Genomic DNA, 21,978 nt, shown 5'->3' on the forward strand with positions numbered 1-21,978 from the left:
ACCAGAGCAAGTTTCACTCGCCCCAGACCTCTGTTCCCGCTCCGGCCCAGCCTGCCTTCTTTCCTACTATAAAAGTGACAAAACAGAGATATATTTAAGGGACCTTAAAGAGCTTTTAATTTGCCTCCCTCTCCTTATTTTAAAAGTGAAAAAAACTGAGTCTTGTAGAAATTAAATATTTCCAAGTCTCATACCTAGTGAGGCGCAGAGCAAGGGACAGAGCGCGCTTCTGCTGCAGCCTGGGTGCCACCTGTTCACCAAACGGCTCCATCTGTGACTGTGCTGTCCTGCACGTCCTCCCGGTGGGACAGCTCTTGGACGGTTGCTGCCATGTCTTGCTTCCTTGGTTTCCCCAGAGCATCTTAAAAATAGCTATTTTAAAGTTGCTTTAAATTATAGGATGGCCTAGAGGACAAGAGGACAGGCCCACACTACTTGGGTTTATATTCCAACTCTGCTGACCAGCAGGGTGGCTCTGAGACAGTTACTTAAATTCCAGGCATTGGTTTTCTGCGTAAAGTGGTGATAACAGAGTTTCTACCTCATAGATATGTTGTGATGCCAAATAAGTTATGCATTAATGTGTTTAGCACTTAGTATGTAGCAAATATTTGACAGATGTTAGTTGATGGTATTACTGTCACTATTGTATTTGTCCTGCTATCCCTACTAGTCGCATCTTGAACATAGACAATTGGTTAATACATGTTAATTGAATGGACGGGTGGATGGGATAGGATAGAATCCAAAGATCTACTTGACTGACCTTCAAGGCAAGCTGCTTTCAGAGGGTCTCCACCTCATAGTAATGCAACCGACTCTGATGGTGTAAAGAAGATACACTGCTGGCCTTTTCATTGAGTAATATCACCCCCTTGTGTTGTGATTTTATTTTTTTAAGGAATACGGTTTTTCCCAAGCACTGGCCACTCCCTGTCGAGGATTCCCGTGGAAATGGGGACATTTCCCATGCTTTTCTGGCCCATCTCGGACATACTCATCGCTCACAGCAAGATGCCGGAGGTAATGAAGGAGACAGTGGAGGGACCGGGGTGACAGGGCAGAAATAGTTTATGTCCCTTTGACCTTCAGTTCCCCATCTTCTCCAAAATGATGTTGGCAGGATTGCTGGACCCTTGACAATTCATTTTGGAAGCCAGATAATGAATAGTGGGAAAAGTTGAGGAAGAGAGAAATTTATGGTTTATTTTGAGTTCCAAAGGTGGAGGGGTCAGGAGGGATTCCCGTGAGAGCTCCTCTGAACACTGCGTCTCCCCACGGGCTGTGAGCAGCTCATGTCCTTCTGCTTTAAAGGAGGGAGAGAGAGTTTGTAGACGGAAAGTTTTTTATGGTACATGGACCTTATCTTTAATTCATTTTATATAGCACAAAAGAAAGAAATAAAAGAGGTAATAAAGTGCATTGAAAAAGGAGGGAGGAAAAGAGGAGGAAACTAAAATGAAATGAGCTCTCCATAAATGTTAACATGTATTCCATCACTTAATAAAACTACAAGTCCCAGAACTTAATGTGTCCTCTCATAATCCATTTACGTAGTGCATACAAATTCATTACCTCAAATAATCAGACACTTGGTCCACCCTTTGCCAAATTATTAAATGGGTTTGTTGAGCAAAATAATCACATAACAGTGAGGAACAAGGGGACTGTTTCTGAAGCACAGAATTAGATTTCAAACCATCTCTTCTTCTTCCCCCCAAAATAGTGTAACAATAGCTCATTATTCACAACATTTCAATAATCCAGATCTATTGATTTACGCATTCATTTCTGTGTACATTTACTTGTCAGAATTTAATGGAGCAACCACTATTAAAAGTACTAGATACTACTGGGATGTTGTACAAAGTTAATAAGCAAGCATCCCTGACCTCCAGTAGCTTCCATTTTATAAAAGAGACATGTCTGGATACTTTTACTGGGATGCAGCTGTGATACGGTAGAAAGAGCCATTAACCTGGCATTAGCGCACCTGTGGTTGGACTTGGGCATATGAAATGTATTTTCTGATCTTGGGCCAGATGTTTAACTTATTCCTTGGTAAAACAGTAATGTTGACAATAATACCCTTTGCAGAGTTATAAGAATTAAATTAGATAATATCAAATACTCAACCAAAATTGAATCCGAGGAAAATAGGGTAAGAAGTGATATGAACTACAAGGAAGATTTAAAAGTTCTATGAGAGTTCATAGAATGAAGCTCTAGCTTCTCCCTGAAGAAGAATTATAACAGAAAAGGATTCCCAGAGGGGATGGTATCCGGGGTGTAAGGTTTGGCTGGACCCGCATGCCGGGGCAGGAGAGGGCATCGGCTCGGAGCCCAGAGCAGGTGCCTCTTCCCATCTTCCTTTCAGCTCTCCCGGGACTCCCCTTGGTGTTTGATATGGAAGTTCACATGTCCTAGTAAGTCTTCTAAAAATTTTAAAGAAGGTTTCACGGCCCATGCAAATGTCATGGGATTACACTCCTGGAAATTTCTCCCCAGCATCCTTAGAGCATTCCTTCCTTTTCCTTCCCGTGAGCCATGCCGTCTGCTCGCGGGCTCTTGCACACTGAGAACTGAAGAATGAAACTCCCCCGAACTGTGTGGTCAGGTTTCTGGAACGGACGTCACTGAGTTAAAGTTCTGGGTTTAGTGTAGGAAGAGAGTCCAGGAACCCAGCAGAAGGTCCCCCAGGAGCCACAAGACAGATGCCAAGCAGGAGTCCTTGGGCTGAGCATCCTCCTCTAAACTGTAGGCATGAGCCGTCTTAGACAAATGCAAATGTAATTTTATAAATTGCAAATGTCAGTCAAAGGTGACGAGAGACCATCAGGTATGAAAGACAACAAGAAAAAGTGACCTGAGAACTTGCAGAAGCGTGGCCAGAGAGGGTGCTAGGAACGCCCCACCAAAAAAAAAAAAAAAAAAAAAAGGAAGAGCAATGTCTTCTAAAGGAAAAAGTATCTAGTTAAACCCTTAATGAGAGATGGCCCACACCTGAGAAGTTTCCACTTAAACTGACAGAACAGTAAGCAAGGCACAGAACAGACACAAAAGAAGGGGAAATCGGCCAGATGGCAAAAAGTTTCATTCCCACATCTCCTTCCAGGGTAGGCTGACTCAGGGCCCCCAAAGATGTCCCCGTGCGAATCCCTGGGGCAGGTGCCTACGTTACTGTATGTGGCAGGAGAGATTCTGCAGAGGTGATAAGGATCTTGAAGTGGGAAAATGACCCTGGCTTATCCAGGTGGGCCTGAAGAAATCACAGGGTGCTTGTAAGACGGAGGCAGGGGGGTCGGAGCCTGAAGGTGATGTGACAAGGGGAGCAGGGACTGGAAAATGCACGAGCCGAGGACGGTGGGGGGTGGGGGGGCCAGGTGTTAGGAAAGGCAGGAAATTGACTCCCCCAGCACCTCCAGAGGGGATGCAGCCCGTAAGATCCGCTGAAGCCTTCTGACCTCCAGAACTGCAGGACAATAGATTTGTGTTGCTTTAAGCCACTAAGCTCGTGGCAGTTGTTCTAGGAGCAGTAGGAAACTGATGCACCTCCATCAGCTTTTGTTTTTTAAACTTGGTTGACAGTAGAAATAGACTTAAAACCAGTCAGACTTTTCTCTGCTCCTCATTCTACCCTCCTGTTCTCAGTTGACAGGTGGTCTTAGTTCTCTTAACCTTCGCTGAGGGGTCGGTTTCGTAAGTTTCCTTCCCTGGACAGCTGCTTGTTCAAATATTGCTCCTCCCCCCCAGGCCCCAACGCTCAGACCAGACCAGACAATGTCCTGCAGCCTCTGTTTTCTGCATGTATGTATATGTAAACATACATGTGTATATGTGTTTCCTGTTGATGGCATAGACCTCCTGTGACTCACTTCCTCCCTGGAGTCAGGGGTGTGAGAGTCACAGCTGTTTTGTTTTTTTTTTTTTTTAAATCAAATTAGTAATTAGCAACTATTTAAACATCAATTGAGCAACTATAAAATTGTCCAGAGGAGTCACAGTTTTTGATTTAAAATCATCTAAGAATTCCTAAAAGGGTTCAGAAGAATGAACTCATCACCTACTCCTAAGCAGGGCTTCCCTTTCTGATAACCGTATTTTGTCAGTAGCCCAATTATTCTCTAACCCCCCGGGTTATCTGTGCTCTTCCCTTCTGTCCCTCTTCCTGTCATTCAGCTGTCCCGTTTACCTTCTGTCGGCCCTTTCATTCAAGGCCCGTTCTTACACCACCAGGAGAGAGAGAAGATAATTCCTGATGCCTTCCAGTTCCCTGTCGTAGATCCATTCTGAGATTTGGCTTCAAGGTTCTCTCAACTTGAAGATAACTAGGAAAAATTAAGAGAAACCACCCGTCTCCTAGCTAACTAAATGGTTCGCTCAACACATACAAGGCATAAATATACTTGGTCCTCACAGCAATCCTGTGAGGACAGTATTATTGTTACCTCCACCTTGTAGATGAGAAAACTGAGACACAGAGAAGTTAGGACATTTGCCCAAATCCACCCAGTAAATGCTAGAGGTAGGATTCAACCCAGTCTCATTTCAGCGTCTGGGCTTTTAATCACTGTACAATGTTGTCTCCCTCATGTTGCTCAGATACTCTAATTAGCAGTTATATGCATCTGGTAAACAGAAATGGGGAAAAAAAGTAATTATTTCTTAAAGATTGCTGTGTAGTAATCAAAACTTTTTGAAAGATGGTGTTAATGGAAGAATAAATATTTTTAAAAGTAACAACATAAAATTGTGGATCTACAACCGAAATTCATTTAAAAAGTATTACTATTTCAGATAAAGTAAAATGAAGATGATATGTAAATTTTAAGCTCCAACTCACTAACTATATGCCTTGGACAAGTCACCAAAACAGCTTGGAATTTTTTTTCATTTATAAAGAAGGAATTGGTCTGTTAGCCTAAACCTATTTAGAATCAGTCTGTGATTCTAAATCAGTCAAATTATGAGGGGAAAAGAAAAAAAGCACATCCCATGTAAGGAGAAGCATCTATCAATTCAGTTCAATAGACTTTTATTGTGTGCCCCTGAGCAACCAAAACTGTGCTGGGCACTCATTCCTCGATTGTCACCAGTGCCGACTGTCTATGGCATTCTCTTCTTTCTCTTAAGCCAGTGTCCATTTAATGACACGTGTTCCGTAAGTGGCTAATGTTAGTTACATGTTCCTTTCCCTCGGCTGCAGTCCAGCCATCTGCACTCACATCTCAGGATAATTACACACATCAGGGCCCCATCTGGACCAGGAAGGGAGATAAAAGGTGAACTATACTTAGTGCATCCGGAAAATTAAAGAGGAGAGGGCAATTTAAAAAAAAAAAAAATAACGTTTTTTTTTTAAACCCGCAGATGAGAATTTCAATAAAATCCCAACTTACGTTTTCTTGTATCTTTCTAACTAAGTGAGAAAGTATATGGTTACTTAGTCGCCCATGAAAGCTACACTGCAGGTACTAAAGGTCAAAGTCACCCAGGGAGTTGAGAAATGGTGGTAGATCCTACTCCTGTGGAGTTGGTTCATTGGACATGTAAGGAAATACAAACTAATAACCATGCTACACATATAATTGCTGGGTTATTTTTATCTCTAATAGCTAAAATGAAAGAAAATACTGGTTCAGACCTCGATGTGGGACCAAGCTCAGATTTGGGTCAGTCTGAGCTTTAGCCCCTAGCCTGAAAACCATCTGCAAAGGGAAAAATTATGCAGGACAACAGAAAACACCTCTAAGGTCTCCGGTCATCAAAAAGGTTGTCAATCGGAGGAAGGTAAAACCAGGAAGACACTTCTCAAACCAAAGGGTACAGTGTGAAGGAGTTGTTTCATTCTTTAGATCAGGATCATTAGCTTCCTGAAGAACCTTTGCTAACACAGAGTCTGAGTCGATACGGGACCGTGGCTCCTTAGGGGACAGTCACAGACGGCTGTACACGATCCGGACACACAGGAGGTTACTCCTGAGGGAACAGCCAACCTGGTAGACTAGACAAAAGCCATTGCAAGGTGTGTATATCCTGAGAAGGCAGACTGCCCCTGTCCCCGTGTAAATGCCCAGGGGAACACCCAGATGACGCAGCCGATGTGCTCGTATGCAGCCACGTGGGACCGGCTCCCCGACAGTCGCGATGTCCACCCACTGGGCACGCCGGCTGCCCAGGCACGGGAAATGCCGTGTGTGAGGAGGCCCCATTTGTGTGGCCCCACACAGAATCCTGCTGCTGCAAAATCTAACGACAATCCGGGAAGATTTGCTGTCTTGGCTTTTCCTCCTGGGTCTCACAGATGCTACTGGAAACAGCAGATTAACAAGAGGACGGGAAAGGGCGGAGGGGAGGGTCAACGGGCTCTTCCCAACAAGGTGAAAATGTTTAAAAGGCTGTTGAGAAATAAGGTGAATAACAGAAACACTGAGGAGGCAAGACAAAGAGGAAAAAGAAAAATATGTGTCATGAGACTCATCCAAGTATGAGAAAACCTTTAGGCAGTAATTAAGAAATTGGATGAATAAAGTAGACATTGATGGAGTTAAAACAAGGATCTTAATACGACACCATCAAAGGCTGGGTGGCTATAAGGGATCCTTGCTGATCCCCCAATGTAAAAAGGCCCCAGACAATTCCCTTCTATTTACCCCAGTTTGCAGAAATTTGAAAAGCCAGAAGACAAAGATTACAAGGAAGAAACTTAACATGCAATTCCTTGGAGAAAAAGTCAGCTCATTCATTCAAGATAAAGATTGACAAAGGGGTCGGGGTCCCTGGGCTGGACCCACTGCTGGGAACCCAAAGCTTTTTGCAGAAAAATGGGTAAATGGTCAGGGAGTAGAGAAGAAAATTTTCCAGGATTCCTAGATACAGGAATCTCATGCACTGTAGTAAAGTCCCATTGGTAAAGCCCTGAGTTGGGATCCCACTGGTTTGAGAGAACATAAAAATTTAAGGGTTGACAGGGTTGATAAAAGTTGGAATGTCTAAACAGGCTTAGTATGAAATGGTTGTGTCTCTTTTACCCTATTCCGTTATGGGGATGAACATTGTATTTGCCTGGGGAATGGTTCCCCTACCTACTATCAGGAAACAGAAGGCATGTAAATCTGCCCTGTAAACAAAGCTAATTGGAAATGCTAAATGGGAACCAATAAGATTGCCCAAACCCGAACAGTACAGAGTAGAAGCCGGAGCGCTCGTGTAGACGAATTCTGTCTGACAGCCCTGCATGGAGCGTAGACCGGGACTTACGGCAGAAGCCTGTGAGCATCTCCCAGGGATGACAGCCGGGACTTCGGACTAGAGAATTTCCACCTGAGGGACAATTAGTAGCTTGTTTGGGGATGTTAATTGAAACTGCCTCTGTGACTGAAGGATCTAAATCTTCAAACCTGAAATACCCGTGACATCTTGGCGACGTCAGAGAAAAACTCTCCTGGGGATGGGGGTGCCCAGAAGAGGTCCATGATGAAATGGAAACGGCTCCTACAGGATCCTGGGAGGTGCGAGGAGGAGATGCAAGCAGGGAGCCTTTCTCTCTTGTAGGACGGACTCTGGCACTGTGTGAGGAACTGCTGACTTCTGTCATCGCTTGGACGGTGCCCTGTAAACAGCAGTTGGCTAAGTGCCGAGTCGCATGGTTTGTAGACGGCAGTTCCGAACCAAGTAACCGACGGCTGCCACTCTGATCGAAGACACAAACGGATCAGCCGGGCAGGCTGAACTGCAGGCTGGTTTCCTAGCGATGAAGGAAGGTAAAAGCCCCGAGGTTTCGGTTTTTACTGACTGGAGGGCGGTGGGCAATCGCCCGGCCGTATGTCCAGGCAGGGTGGAAGCCTGACCTACTGAAGGTGCCCGTACGGGGCACAGCCCTGCAGAAATCACTGTGGGAATCTGAGGGGTTCGCTAAAGTGGGACGTGTCGGTAGCCATTGGAACTGCCTTCCAGGTTCAAAAAGTGATTGGAATCAACAAGCAGCCACTCCTGTGGACCTGCCTGTGGTGGCACCCGGGCCCGTGACAGGAGTGGCTATGGGTGCAGCACAGCAAGGCAGAGATGGGCTAAATCTGGACATACCTTCCCGCACGCTTTGTGGCACGAAATGCCGGTGAGAACGGCTCTGTCTCTCAGTAAGAGAGAGGAAGACGGCTGACGGCTACGGGGCACCCCAGGTGGGGGGGAGGGTGTCACCCCCGCTGGCCAGTGAGACTGACGCTGTCGGCCCCGTCGGGCTACGGATGGGTCTTGTCAGGACCAGACACTGACTCTGAGCTGGGCTCTGCATCATTAGATGCAAATGCTCAAAATACTCTAAAAAGAACCAAAAGAGAAGATGTTGCACCATTCTGGACAGCCCAGCTGTCATTTCTTCAGACCAGGGAACACACTGCACAGCCCGTGATGCCCAACCATGGGCAGAGATGTCCTCTGCAGGGGAGTAACTTGACAGGGAAGTGGAATGAGCGATTGAAACACTGATTGTCTGGAATGAGGGGAGACAAAGGCATGGAGCTTACAAACGTGCCTCCATGAGAGTGTGCTCACTCTCAGTATGAATGGGACTGGAATAACCCACTAGATACTGCTCTGTTTTTTTGGTAGATCTAGGAAGAGTGGGTAGGGAAGGGTGCTGGTATGACTACGCAGTTCTTGCCAAGAGGGGAGGGTGCTGTTGTAACCACTGTACATGCTTTCTTTCCCGCGTCACCTCAACTTTTCTTCCACCTACCAGACGTAAGGCTCACAGGACCCAAGCCGCAGCTGTGAGTGCTGGGAGCATGGAAGGGTACTAAGGGCCTGCCGGGGTGGAATGTGCCTTCACCCATCTGGCGAAATTGGGTTGACAGTGATGGTAGCTGTATTGCCTGGTGGCAAAATAGCCCACGAGTTCTGCACCTGTTTGCTGCTGCCCTGCATGGGGGGACAGACTGAAGGCGAGGTGGACCAGTATTGCCACCTGCACCCAGACCAGCCCAGTGGCCAAACCCCCAAGGCGGAAAACTTTAGGTACAAATGAGGAGAAGGGGCAACAGTAACTGAGGGTAAAGGAGTGAATCAACGGGTTATGAAATGAAGGAAACCTAATATCACATCAACACTTCAAAAGAGGCTCCGAGTCAGAGACGACGCTGCGTCTGAGCTCAGTTATCACAGACGCCGGAAGGGGTGAAGCCAGGTATTGCCGAGACCGTTCCTGCTTTCGGAACCCGACAACATGGAACGGAAGCCTGGAACCCCGAGTAGCCTCTCCCTGGGAGGTGATTTTATATGATACGGTGATGGGTGATGGGCTGGACTAATTATTAACGACCGAATGAAATTCTAGTAAAGAGCTGGTATCTTTTGACCTTTATGATCATTTTGCTGTAAGGGGTTCATGGCCAGAGACCAGGGGTTGGACTGTCTCTTGGCATGATGAGGAATATGTATCGGGTCTCTGCCGCCAGTTCCGGGCACAGAGCTCCTCAAACTTTTGTCATTTCCAGAGTGACAGGAGGGCTGGGGGCAGCTGTTGTTCTAATATTTGGTTTTTTGACGCCTGTTCTTGAAATAGAGCTCTTACACCCCTTGGGATTTCCTGGGTAATAGGAGTGTCTTTTGCTCTGATGAAGTGACTCTTATTGGGCTCCTGGTCACCAGGAAGACCAAGCTGTGATTAGCAGCTTTTCGGCCCCAGCCCCATCCTCTGAGGGCGGCAGGGGCACTGGAGATTGAGTTAATAATCGAAGATGCCTCCGTGATGAAGCCTCCATAGGAATCTCTAAAGCACAGGGTCTGGAGCACATCTGGGTCGGTCACCAAGAGCACAGGTAGGAGTGGGGAGGGCGGCACGGCCAGAGAAGTCACGGAAGCTCTCACCCCTCCCCGTAGACCTTGCCCTGTGCACCCTTCCTCTGGCTGTTCGTCTGTGTCCTTTGTAATATCCTTTATTGTAAACCAGCAAATGTTTCCCTCAGTCTTGTGAGCCATTACAGCACATTCTTGGACCCAAGGAGGGCGTTGTGGGAGCCCCCAATTTGTAGCTGAATTTGGGATCGGCATCTGAAGTGGGGGGCGGTCTCGTGGGACACAGCCCTTACCCGTGGGGTGTGACGTTCACACTCCAGGTGCAGATACTGTCAGAATCGAACAGAATTGTAGGATGCCCGACTGGTGCCTGCAGAAAACTGAAGAATTTCTTGGTGCGAACATTCACCTATTTGGTGTCAGAACTGAAGTACTGTGTGAGAAAAGGGGAAAAGAGGTTTGCTTTTCCCATTTAGTGTAAAATGCAAACCTTGAACAAAGGAAAAAAATCATTTATTTGCCTAAGATGGAAAAAAATTCCCGTCACTCTGCATTCATCTTTGTGAAAGAAAAATCACTTCCTCCTACCCGGCTCAGCTGCACGTTCAGTTTGTCTGAACAGATCTCTGATTTTAACAAACAATCCATCTGTTATCCAAGTCATAAAAAATATCAGGGTCAACACAATAAAGCAGATTAATAATAAAAATAATATCTCAGGAGTGCGTGTGTGTGTGTGTGTGTGTGTGTGTGTGTGTGTGTGTTCAAGTGGCGTATACTCGTTTTGGACTTTGGAGATTCAGAAGCAAGATCTCAGACTCCAGAGTCTCGTAATCCAGAGAGCGTCGGACCCCCTGAGCAAGTCTTCAGTGTGACCTGCCTCGTTGACCTCGTCCCCAAGTGCACAGGTCATTTGGTCTCACACTCCTGTTGACCTGGTATCTCTTGTAAACTGTCGCTTAAAATAAATTACCGAAGTACAGGAAGCAACTTTTTTAATGGAATATCTTGATTGTTACTAAACTTTCTGAATTCCCTAAACAAGTACCTCATCAAGAAAGATGCTCTGCACAAAAAATATCAAAAAGTGACCAAAACAGAGCCACACACTTCACTAATCGTAATAAACACCTGCAGAGTAGAGCTCTTCACCTTTTTGATTTCATGCCATAACTCTTCCTCCGACTCTAACATGACAGTTGCAGTATTTTTCTGGAATGTAGAGTTTTAAAGATCTAAGCGATCTGTGCAGATGGGCCAGGTGCTGTTTAAATATCTGGCAGTTGAGAAGGGAAACATGAGGAATATAGAATCATGGTCTTAGCTTCACGTGCTATTCACGAAACCAACAGGATCATCAAGTATCTACTGTCCAAAGTATTCAAAAACTGCTTGGCTGAATCCTTTAAGCACTGGAGTATTTTGTTTTTGAGAAGAAAATGTCAGGTTAAACTATTTTACTGGACGTGACAACCGAGTAGAATGCCTGGCCAAAAGATACCCCACCTGGACTTTCCTGGAGCTGGAGGGTCAGAGCCACCCAACCCGAAGGCCCACAGGCATTAGCCGTGTTGATGGAGCGCACTTCCTGTAACCGGGCTGACCACACCCGCACACCTTCCAGGCGAGGCCCAGTCTCCCATGCCATCTGTCCCCACGGGCGCTGGAGACCGCAGTTGCCGGGCACCCGTGTGCCTGACACGGGTCACGCAGCCGGCGGTCTTCACAGCACCTCCAAGAACGGTCGGTGCTCCAGGATTTACCCAGATGGCGGATGGAAAGTGGTTGATCGTGCAAAGGCTTAGAAATCCTGACTTACCTTTCTCATCCTGGCCTCGAGGGTGACAGCTGTGTCACTGTCAGGGCACAGGACAAGTCTCCCCGTGGGGAGGATCCTGCAGGGCGCGACTGGGCCGCCCTCTCCCACGGGGGGAAATGGAACATAGCATGAAAGTCCTCAGTTGTGCCCCAAGGTCAGGTGTGTCTGAGTCTGTCCTTGGTCCCTTGGTTCACTTTTTCCTCGCTGCCCTCAAGGAACTGAAGCTCTTGCGGTAAGAGAGAGCACTAAGTTAACTGTAAGCAAAGTACGAGGATCATCGACTGTTAGATTCTACTTAATTCACCCTCAGGTTGTACGAGAGACTGACGTCACCCTTTTCCTTCATGGAATTCACCAGTGTAAAAACAGAATCACTTTCAACTGCGTATTAATATACACTTTTTACAAATTGGGAGGATGTTCTGAATTTTTCACAAGTCCTTTAAAGAAATATGGGGTTCTCAATTAAGTCCACTGAGATCAAAGGCGGCAGAAAGAAAACTGCACATTTAATCTGTCGCTTCTTTTGAGCTACATCCAGAACTTCGTTCCCTGGCCTTCCTGTATGACCGAGATGAGATGAAAATTAGAATGAAAATGGAATCTTTTCTCAAAATGGATGGTGTCCAAATTCAGAATTACAAAGGTAATGGAAAGCCAGGTGTGGTGGCTCAAGACTGTAATCCCAACACTTTGGGAGGCTGAGGCAGGAGGATCGCTTGAGCCCAGGAGTTTGAGGTTGCTGTGAGCGAGGCTGACGCCATGGCACTCACTCTAGCCCGGGCAACAGAGCGAGACTCTGTCTCAAAAAAAAAAAAAAAAGTTGGTATGTTTTTTAAAAAGAAATGCATGTTGAATGAATTATGTATAAAATGGTAAAAAAAATACTGTACTATTTTACAGTTCATCTATTATTTTAAAAAAAGATGAGGTCATGATGAGAAAGAATGAAAAGCAATGAGTTTTATCAAAGGCCTCGGCACATAACGGACTGACTTAAATTGTCTTTCCTTGACTCCCTATGAAGAGGAAGGAGGATGGAAGGAAATTAATTATTTACGAGGGGTTTACCTGCTAAAAACTAGTCACCTTATATATATTATTTCATTTTTTTCTTACAGCACCTCTCCCTGGCAAGATAAAAATCTTCATTTACAGAGGAGGAAATGAAGCTCAGAGAGGGTTAGTGACTTCCCCAAGTTTGCACAGCTAGGAAATGATAGGAGCGGAGTTATGACCACTGTTCTTTCCTCCCCACGACACTAGTTCCAACGCTGATATCAAGGCAGGGTAGAGACTGTGAACCGACGTCCTTCCTTACTCCGCATTTTCTCCCCTGCTCCTAAAACACGTAATTCTGGGAATAACTTTCTCAGACAGTCGGAAACAATCCGGCTTTCCCTGTCTTTACCCTCTGGGTGACTCAGCCTCCACAGCTGTGCAGACCCAGCGCTCTCTGAGAACTGACTGGAACTTTAAAGGAGGAAGCAGAGAGGAACCTGCTACCCCTGGGCCCAGCCACACCCTGGTTCCTGTTGCTAACGATGGATCCTGACCGAATTAATTAAACTTTCACTCCTCTGAGCTCTCAGGGAGCGGTACAGACAAAAGCCATTAACACGGGCCCCAGAGACGCACATAATCTCTGTCCCTAGATACCATCTACCCCATCGTAGTGTGCAGTGTTTGCTAGAGAAGGAGAAACAAATTAGATAACCTTTCAGGGACCTTTCAAAATGTGAGATTCTGGCATCTGAAAGTGTTATGGATCGATGGCTGACGATGCAGCCCAGGCTGAATGGAAGAGGGAAGAGAAGGAGGCAACTAGTCAGAACACGGCACAGAATCCACGGCAGCAGCAACTGCGTGAGCTACGCCCCCAGCAGTTCCACTTCCTAAAGCTCCACCTCGGCCAAAGGGATCCCGTCAGTAGGAACAAAAGAAGACTCTCCTCTGTAACAAGATTTTCCTGATGAAGGTACAGAAGTGCCGGAGGTTCTCCCCGACCTTTTCTCCTCTCCTGATCCCCTGTCCCTCTCCCTCGGCAGGAATCCCTCTGTATTTGGCAGCCTGCACGCCTTCTTCCACCGTGGCCTAAACTGTCACTGCCCACATCATCTCACTGTCACTCTTCCCAGTCCCTCAGGGCAGCAGAGAAAACGCCAGGCTGGCCTGGGAGCCGTCCTGTCTCCATCTGCTGTACGTTCATTCATGCACCCGTGCAACAGAGTATTTGTGGGGTGCCTCGTTCATGCCAAATACAGACGATCTCTTCAGTCATTGAATTATTTAGGCAAAAGGGGGAAAATCTTTCCCTTGAGCAAATCCCTCCAGTCCTCAGAGTCAGGAGTGGATGGGCCCTGGGGAAGTTACCAGAGAACCACATGCAGGACGTGGTGCCCAGGACATTAGCTGAGGTGGGAAACCCAGAGGTCTCCCTCCTTGCTTGTCCCTGAGAGATAACACAGACCACACAGAGATGTCACAGCGCCAGCCACACTGCTGGGCCCCCTCCCCTGGGGGTCTGCACTCGAGGGCCTGTCCCCTCGGCCTAGAAGGCCCCCGTCTCTCTCCTCTTCCCATCTAGACCTGGCTAGCGCCTCTGTCCTTCTAGGCTTAGTTCAGACATCACCCCTGTAGCCTCTAGTAAAGTTTTCCCTGACTATCCAACGCTCCTATGAGGGTCCACCCCTCGTGACTTCGCCCACTTCTGTGCTTCTTAGCCCTTTGTGCATGAATTCCTTCATAGTGGATTCCAACACTGAGCATTAATTTTTTTTCTTATTTATCTCTCTAACTGGGCTGAAATTTCCTTGGGAACAAGCCTGGTGTGCTTAGAGTCAGTACATGGATTTGAAAGGCCAACCAGAGAAATAATAGATACTGTTTCACTAACAAGAATCAAAACAAAGTTTTTCTTAGTGATTTCCCCCTCCAAATTGTATTAAATAGATGGCTCACTTTCTTACATTATACAGTTTGGCTGCAATATTTCCGATTATATCACAGACTATCAGTTATATATTTATATTCCTATATCTCACATTCAAATTCACACTTACTCCCAGAAAGCCGGATGCCAAACCCAACTGCCGCTCTCTCTTTAGGCTTCTTTGATGACCCTGGATTCACGTCTATTGAGCTGTCACTTGTTCAAGTTAATTACATAGTCTTTGCTCACTTGGTGTTTCTGTTTTCTCTACAGTTAGCTCAAGGATGAGCTCATGCTTTTGAAAAAGGCTGAATTGACTTAATCCTGCAGACCGAAGGGCCCTGACCCCCCTCTGGTGTTTCCAGAGGTTCAATACTCTCAAAAGAAGATTCATTGATTAGTAGCCCTGCTTAACAGCTGCCTTTTTGCTCTAAATGTGCTCCTTATTTGACCCACATCAATCAGAGAAGATGGGAAAAAAATGGAATGTTTAGTAAAATAAAAATAAATTTTTAAAACAAATAAAATTGTTAACAAATAAAAATTTAAAATAAATTCTAAAATAATAAATAGCAAATTAAAAAAAATCAGCTTTCCCATTTACTTTCTATAACTCCTAAAATTCCCAGCGTTGGTCCACCCTTGCCATGGCGGGAAGCCCCGGGTGTGAGTGACGGATTCAGCTCATCACACCACTAGCTGCCTGGAGGGCTGCCACAGAAGTCAATCTGTGCCGGACACCTACCACGGTAAAGGGTTTGCGGCACTTTATTAACACTGAAAATTCTTTGTCAGAAGCTGAGTATCAGTTACTCCTTTACTCCCCATGTTATTATAATTCGGCAGAGACTGTGAACTTGGCACTAAGACTAGTCAACAGCAATGAACCAAAGTAATAAAAACCACATTGGTTGCTTTATATTATGGTGACAACTTTTTGGAAATCATGATATAACACTTTTTATTTCAGAATACTTCCATCATTTTCCCAAAGAGCAATATTTACTTCAAACAAACATCAGGCCAGGCACGGTGGCTCACGCCTATAATCCCAGCACTCTGGGAGGCCGAGGCAGGAGAATTGTTTGAGCCCAGAAGTTCGAGGCCAGCCTGGGCAACACAACAAGACCCTAAGTCTACAAAAAATTTTTTAAAAAAATTAGCCGGGTGTGGTGTTGCACACTTGTAGTCCCAACTACTGAGAACACTTAGGCAGGAGGATCGCTTAAGCCCAGGAGTTTGCGGCTGCAGTGAGCTGTGATGATGCCACTGCACTCTAGCCCAGGCAACAGAGCGAGACCCTGTCTCAGAAACAAACAAACAAACAAATAAAAAAACAAAACTTGTTTGGAGAAATTCATAAGCTGTGAAGATAAAACTAATTTTCAAATGAAGCCTGAAATTCAAAGTTGAAAATCATGGGTGAGAATGAGACCTTCAGTTGACTCAGTTGTTTCATTTTTATTGACCGTATAAGATTCCCACCCTACGGTACAGGTTCAATATGCCAGAGGGTAGCAATTGTGTGGTGGTGGCCATTCGTTGCTCAAAGGTTTGGATTATTTGTCTCTATAAATATATAAAGGTATGTGAATTCTACCTGGGGTTTTAATAAACAATGTCTTAAAATCTTAATAAATAAACAGAGAATAGTTTCTGTAAATATGTCAAAGTTGGCTCGGGCTTAAAACTTCCCTAGACATTGATTAAAGAATAATTCCTGGGGTTAGATTTTCCCTTACATGAAGTAAATGATGTGTTCTCATACGTCAGTGTTAGGGCCACTGGGCTGGCTGCTTCTGCTGTAGCACAGTGGTTTCAGCCCCGGGTTGGGCCCTTGATAGTTATTCGTTATTTGACTCATATTTGCTCCCAAGCTTCTAGAAAAAAATAAATTAGGAAAAAGTTCCCTTTAATTGCATCTCTCACTCTTCAGTGAAACCAGGTGTATCTCACTTCATGCACGCTATGTTGGAACTGGAAAAGGTATTAGAGAACAACTAATCCAAGTTTACCTATTCAATTAGAAAATAGAGTCCTAGGAGAGTAAAATAACTTGCCCAGGAACATAAATTTAGATAATGACAAAACTGAGTCTGCCCGTTACTTTTAACCAGTACTCTTTCCACTACTGATACATAATAATAGGTTAATCAGATTTTTGTAAAACTGAATTCTATTTTCAATGCAATATAGAAGTTGCAATGTAACTCTTCAGCAGAACTTTCCATTAAAAATAGATTTGTAATGTATACTTTTTGCCCTAATTTATTTTATATGGATGTTTAAATATCTTTATCTAAGCATTTAGGCATACCCGTGTTCCTTTTGTAGTTTGGGGAAAAATGCAAAGGTGGGAGCCCGGTGGATGAGAGAGGTGAGGGTCAGAGTATAGAGCAGGCAGGGAGGTTTGCCAGCATTTATTCAAGGAGCACTTTCCCCTTCAACTAGACAATCTTAGATCCTTTCCATGGGTACATGCTAACAGCTTGACAGCTCCACAATCCCACTCCTCCAAAACATTCCACTCAGACAGCATTGTAAACAGAAATATGATTCCATTTACAGTGGGAACAGATTGTGAAAAAAAAATGTAATAACACACAATAACTGCGGGATTCTCCACATTCCAGTAAATTAAAAGTTTCAGTCGATCTACCAAAAAAAAAAAAAGCTTGCTTCTTGGTCACTCTTTAATATTCCACATGAACATTAGTTATATCCTGGAGCAATAAGAGTTTGCTGTGCATTAAAAGATACATAAAATTACATTTCTGTGAAGCATGTTAAAAAAATGATACATAAAGTGATTCAATATTAATGTTGCTAGTGAATCAGATAGGAAACAGTAATAGGAATCATTGAAAGAAATGTTCCACCCATATGTCTCAGTAAACATTATGCATATTTATAAGAACACATAGGGAAGAATTAGTAACAATGCCAAACTTTCAACAAACATTTATTGATTACTCACCAGATGCCAAGCAGTTTGCACAGGGTTACAAAATGCTTGGCAAAGTGATGTTGCAATCATTCTAGAGTCAATTATTCACCAATTAATAAAGTAAGATTTAGTTACTACAGGAGAGTACAAAATAATTTCAAATAATAAGTGGGCTAAAGGTATTTGTTAAAATGGTTGAGAAAGTCAAGTTGCAATTCTCATAGTTGCAAAAATGGAAAAGAAAATCATTATGCATCATCTCATATTTAAGGAGCTTTCAGTGCTTTTCAGCTCTCTGTGCTCTATTTCTCAAGCTTTCTACAGAGTAATTAAGAGAAAAGAACAGGCTAATAGCAAGAAATAGTGTCCAGCATTAAAACCTATCCTCCTACCCAAGGTTGGGCCAATAGACAATACTGATCCTCTACTTACAATCTAACTATTATGACTTAAGAGCTACGAGTTTGTTTTTTGTGCATTAAAAAAATTATAATATGTGCTTTTAACAGCAGGGTGTAAGGCTCCTTGGAGGGTTCATTTTCAGTCACTAGACAATATTGTTGCAAACAAATTCATACGCTACAATGTTATCTTCTTAAAAATTATTTTGAGGCTGCTTCTAGATTGGAAGTCACCGGAAAGAAGACCTGGGCTTGTAAGAGACGGAAGCCACAGGGGACCCATTGAACAACACAAACGTCTACCGCCGGTGCCTGGGGGATGCAGAGGTGCACAGAGATCACCTTTATTTCCTTCACATAACGAGGGATCAAACGGAAGTTAATCTAATTCATCCATAAAAAGAGGAGAAACATCCCTACTTCTCTGTGTCAGGTGGGATTGTTGGGTTAAATTTTCTAGCAAGTAAAGTATTTGTTCTTCGTCTGTTTACTCCACCTCAGTATTTGGGATTCCCTCCAGAACACTGGCCAGCCTGACAACCAGGCAGTCTTAAAGATTTTGCTCCGTTTATCTGAGAAAGAATGCGAGCCAATAAATAACCCCTGGGTCCCAAGGGCTTTTCTGTCTAGCAACCCAACTGCTTCTGTCTAAACAACAATGAGAAATCCGCTGCCTCCCTGCAAACCTGTCTTCCTCTCCCGGGCCCTGAACGTTAATAAAGGTCAACATTCATGCAGTTCTGCTACGTGCCAGACACTGTTCAAAGCATTTCATAGACATCAATTCATTTGATCCTTACAACCAGCTTGTGAGGTGGGTACCTTTAGTGTTTCCATTTTACAGATAAGAAAACTGAGATAAAGAGAGGTTAAATAAATTGCCCAAAGCCACACAAACAGTGAGTAGTGGAGCCAGGATTCAAACCCAGACAGTTTGACGCTGGCATCTGCATTCTTAACCATACATTTTTCACTCTGAATAAGCACATAGAGAATCAGTATCTCTTTGAAGGAGACGATGTTCTGGATATTAAATTACGTTTAACACAGCCTGTGTTGTATCGGTATCTCCTGGCTCAGATCTGTCAAAACCTCTGTGTTGTTTACAGAGAAGGGATCATTCCCGATCTACAAGAAAACACCTGTTTTATCTCAGTTGAGCCACAGACCACAACGCCTCTGTGGTCTCTGGGTCTCCTCTCCTGAGTAAAGACTCTCCTTATTTGCGTCTCTTAAACCAGAGTAACTCTGTGCTCACCTTTCCAGGCATGAGTGGGGCAAAGCTGCGAGTCCTTTGCACATTTTGGCAACGGGTTTCGCTCCTCAGCGTCAAGCACAACTTCTTAACTGCAGAGAAGAGTCTGCAACCTTCAGCGCTGGCTGGGGCTGCCCTTCCCTCTGAGGAATATATAGAGGCTCTTCCCAGCCCTCTGTCGCCCTCGGACCAATCCAGAGCCTTGGAGGAAACTGCAGGCTGAGAGCCCAGGCAGCCGGGCAGGAGGGGAGGCTGGATCTTTCTCTGCTGCAGGGGCATAAGCTGCCCCTGCTCTTATCGCATCCTGCTGACTCAGTCAGGGCAAGGCCGGGCCCTGAAGCGTGCACAGTTCATTAGGCTTTGAATTCGCCGTCTCAGGCCAGCCACAGGGAAGACCTGGGCTTTCTTGTGAGGCAGAGTGCCGTGGGCCACGTCAGACCTGTCAAAGTCATAGATTAGTAGGACTACAAGGGCCCTTGGAGATCATTTCTCCCAACTTTGTTTCACAGTGGAGGAAACAGATTTAGGAATTCAGGGAATGTGTACGTGAGTGCCTACCGTGTGCCAGGCACTCGGGGTGCTAGGAACTCAGAGGAGGAAGGGGCGCTCCTGCTGCCGGGACCCCAAAACATACTGTGTCGATACCATGTGACTAAGTGAGGGAAGCAGGCTGGGGTGTTTTGAGCCTGCAAGGGCGACCAGGCAAGATTTCCTGGAGCTCAGGGATGGAGGAGATAAAACTGCTATTATATAAATCAAAACACTTACAGATAATTACTATATACTCTTTATGCAACCATATGTAGGTGAAGGTATTAAAAAATGATCCGAAAGACCACACACCAAAATTTAAACAGAGATTGATTGAGGCGAAAGTGGGAAAAGAATAAATGATTCTATCCATCAGATATTACTGCTCCCCCCCAAAAAAACTTTCCTAATGCTGTAAATGGTCTTCTGATTATTCTTTCCTCTGATGACGAGGTTAGGTAAGTCTTTGGCCGTCCACCCACCCCATCCATCCATCCATTCGCGGCCAGCCTTGTCTTCCCTTCACCTTCAGCTTTTTCCTGCCTCCCATGAAGGAGTATTTCCACCAAAATTTACCTCATTTGGGCACAGGATGCTGATAAGCTAATATGTGAATGTAAATGTAAATGCCTAAAAGGTAGACATGAATCCAAGCTAAAAATAAACAGCATTGCACAGTCTGTAAGAAAAGCTCTGAATTTGGAATTAAACCTCATTCTCATAAGTTTCTTTGTTATCTGAAATAATTTGTTGTAAATAACTCTTTTCCGGTACACTGTTTTTTTAAAACTTTGATCAAGACCTGTTATTGGCTTGCAAAATAAATTCAGCATGTTATGACCTGTTGTTTTAAATCAAATAAATAGAACAGACAGATATCCAAGTGCATTGTATATAGAAAGTTCAGTAGTATTTTCTGAAAATTTTGCTTTAATAATCAATATGTATGTGTGCCCAAGGTCATTAAGTAAACTATTTCTTAGTGTGGGTCATAATAAAAGGTTTAAAAGCCATCTCTCTCTCTCTCTCTCTCTCTCTCTCTCTCTATATATATATATATATATATATATGCACACACACACACATACACACACATACAGTATACGTGTATATGTATATGCCCATATACATATATATACATATATATACATTATGTATGTATATGTGTATATACATATTTTTTACAAGAAACTCTATAATACTCACCTTAGTACTCCCGGCACTAAGCACAATGTCAGGCACATAGACATCTACAAATATTGCTTGAACTAAACACAACTGTCCAAGTTCTGCCATATACTCACCAAATAAACATGAGCAAATCAATTAATCATTTTTTAAAAGAGATATGAAGACGGTTGTTGAGCACTGAGTCTAATAGTGGAAATATAAAGCCAGCAGAAGAGAGCCTTCGGGAAAAGAACCTAAATCACCGATCGATATCCCTGGGGCTTTGAGAATAGTAACATGAGTGGGGGTGGAAACACATTTAATGTAGGGCAACAGAGGGTCATGTCTCGGCTGGGGCTGAAAATCAACACACGTTTCTGACCGTCCCAAAAGAGTTTCTGTGCTGGACTATTCAAGAATTCAATATTGTCTCAATCTTACTAAAAGATGGACTAGAACCCAAAATGTGAAATTCAATAGGAATAAACACTACATCCAGCATATCTTTGTTTTCTCAACCTCCAGAGAGACGAAATAGCCAGAGAGCATGCACAAGAGCAAGGGGCCAAGGGGAGGAGGAATCCAGGAGCTGCTGTTCAGTGGGTATAAAGTTTCAGTTGTGCAAGATAAAAATTTTTCTAAGGATCTGTTATGCAATATTGTGCCCATAGTGATCATTACTGTACTGTACACTTAGAAATTTGTTAAGAGGGTAGCTCTTCACAGGGTCTCACCCTATTGCTGGCGCTAGAGTGTGGTAGTGTGACCACAGCTCACTGCAACCTCAAACTCCTGGGCTCAGGTGACCCTCCTGCCCCCCCCCCCCCCGGAACTGGGACTCCAGGTGTGCACTACTACACCCAGCTAATTTTTTAATTTTTTGTACCGATAGGGTCTCGCTATGTTGTTCAGGCTGGTCTCAAACTCCCGGCCTCAAGCGATCCTCCTGTCTTAGCCTCCCAAAGTGCTAGGATCAGTGCTAGCCACCATGCCCAGCTGATAGCTTTTGTGTTGTGTGTTTTTTTAACCACAATAAAAAAAGAGAAAGCATGCCCATGTAAAATAAATCTGAAGTCTTCTAAAAATAAATTGAACTATTTTTATCTCCTTTCCCTCCTGAGCATCCCT

General features: G+C 44.4%; 1 protein-coding gene across 1 annotated transcript in view; it reads right to left on the minus strand.

Moving 5' to 3' along the window:
• Nucleotides 1–19,418, minus strand: part of RGS5 (regulator of G protein signaling 5) — a 56,107-nt gene extending 36,689 nt beyond the window's left edge. The window contains exon 1 of the mRNA XM_045546596.1: nucleotides 19,153–19,418. Coding sequence (XP_045402552.1) covers nucleotides 19,153–19,196 — 44 coding nt within the window. The 5' untranslated portion in view covers nucleotides 19,197–19,418. The remainder of the gene's footprint in view (nucleotides 1–19,152) is intronic.
• Nucleotides 19,419–21,978: the final 2,560 nt, after the last annotated feature.

Source organism: Lemur catta, chromosome 3 (assembly GCF_020740605.2).
Source record: "Lemur catta isolate mLemCat1 chromosome 3, mLemCat1.pri, whole genome shotgun sequence".
Classification (NCBI taxonomy): domain Eukaryota; kingdom Metazoa; phylum Chordata; class Mammalia; order Primates; family Lemuridae; genus Lemur; species Lemur catta.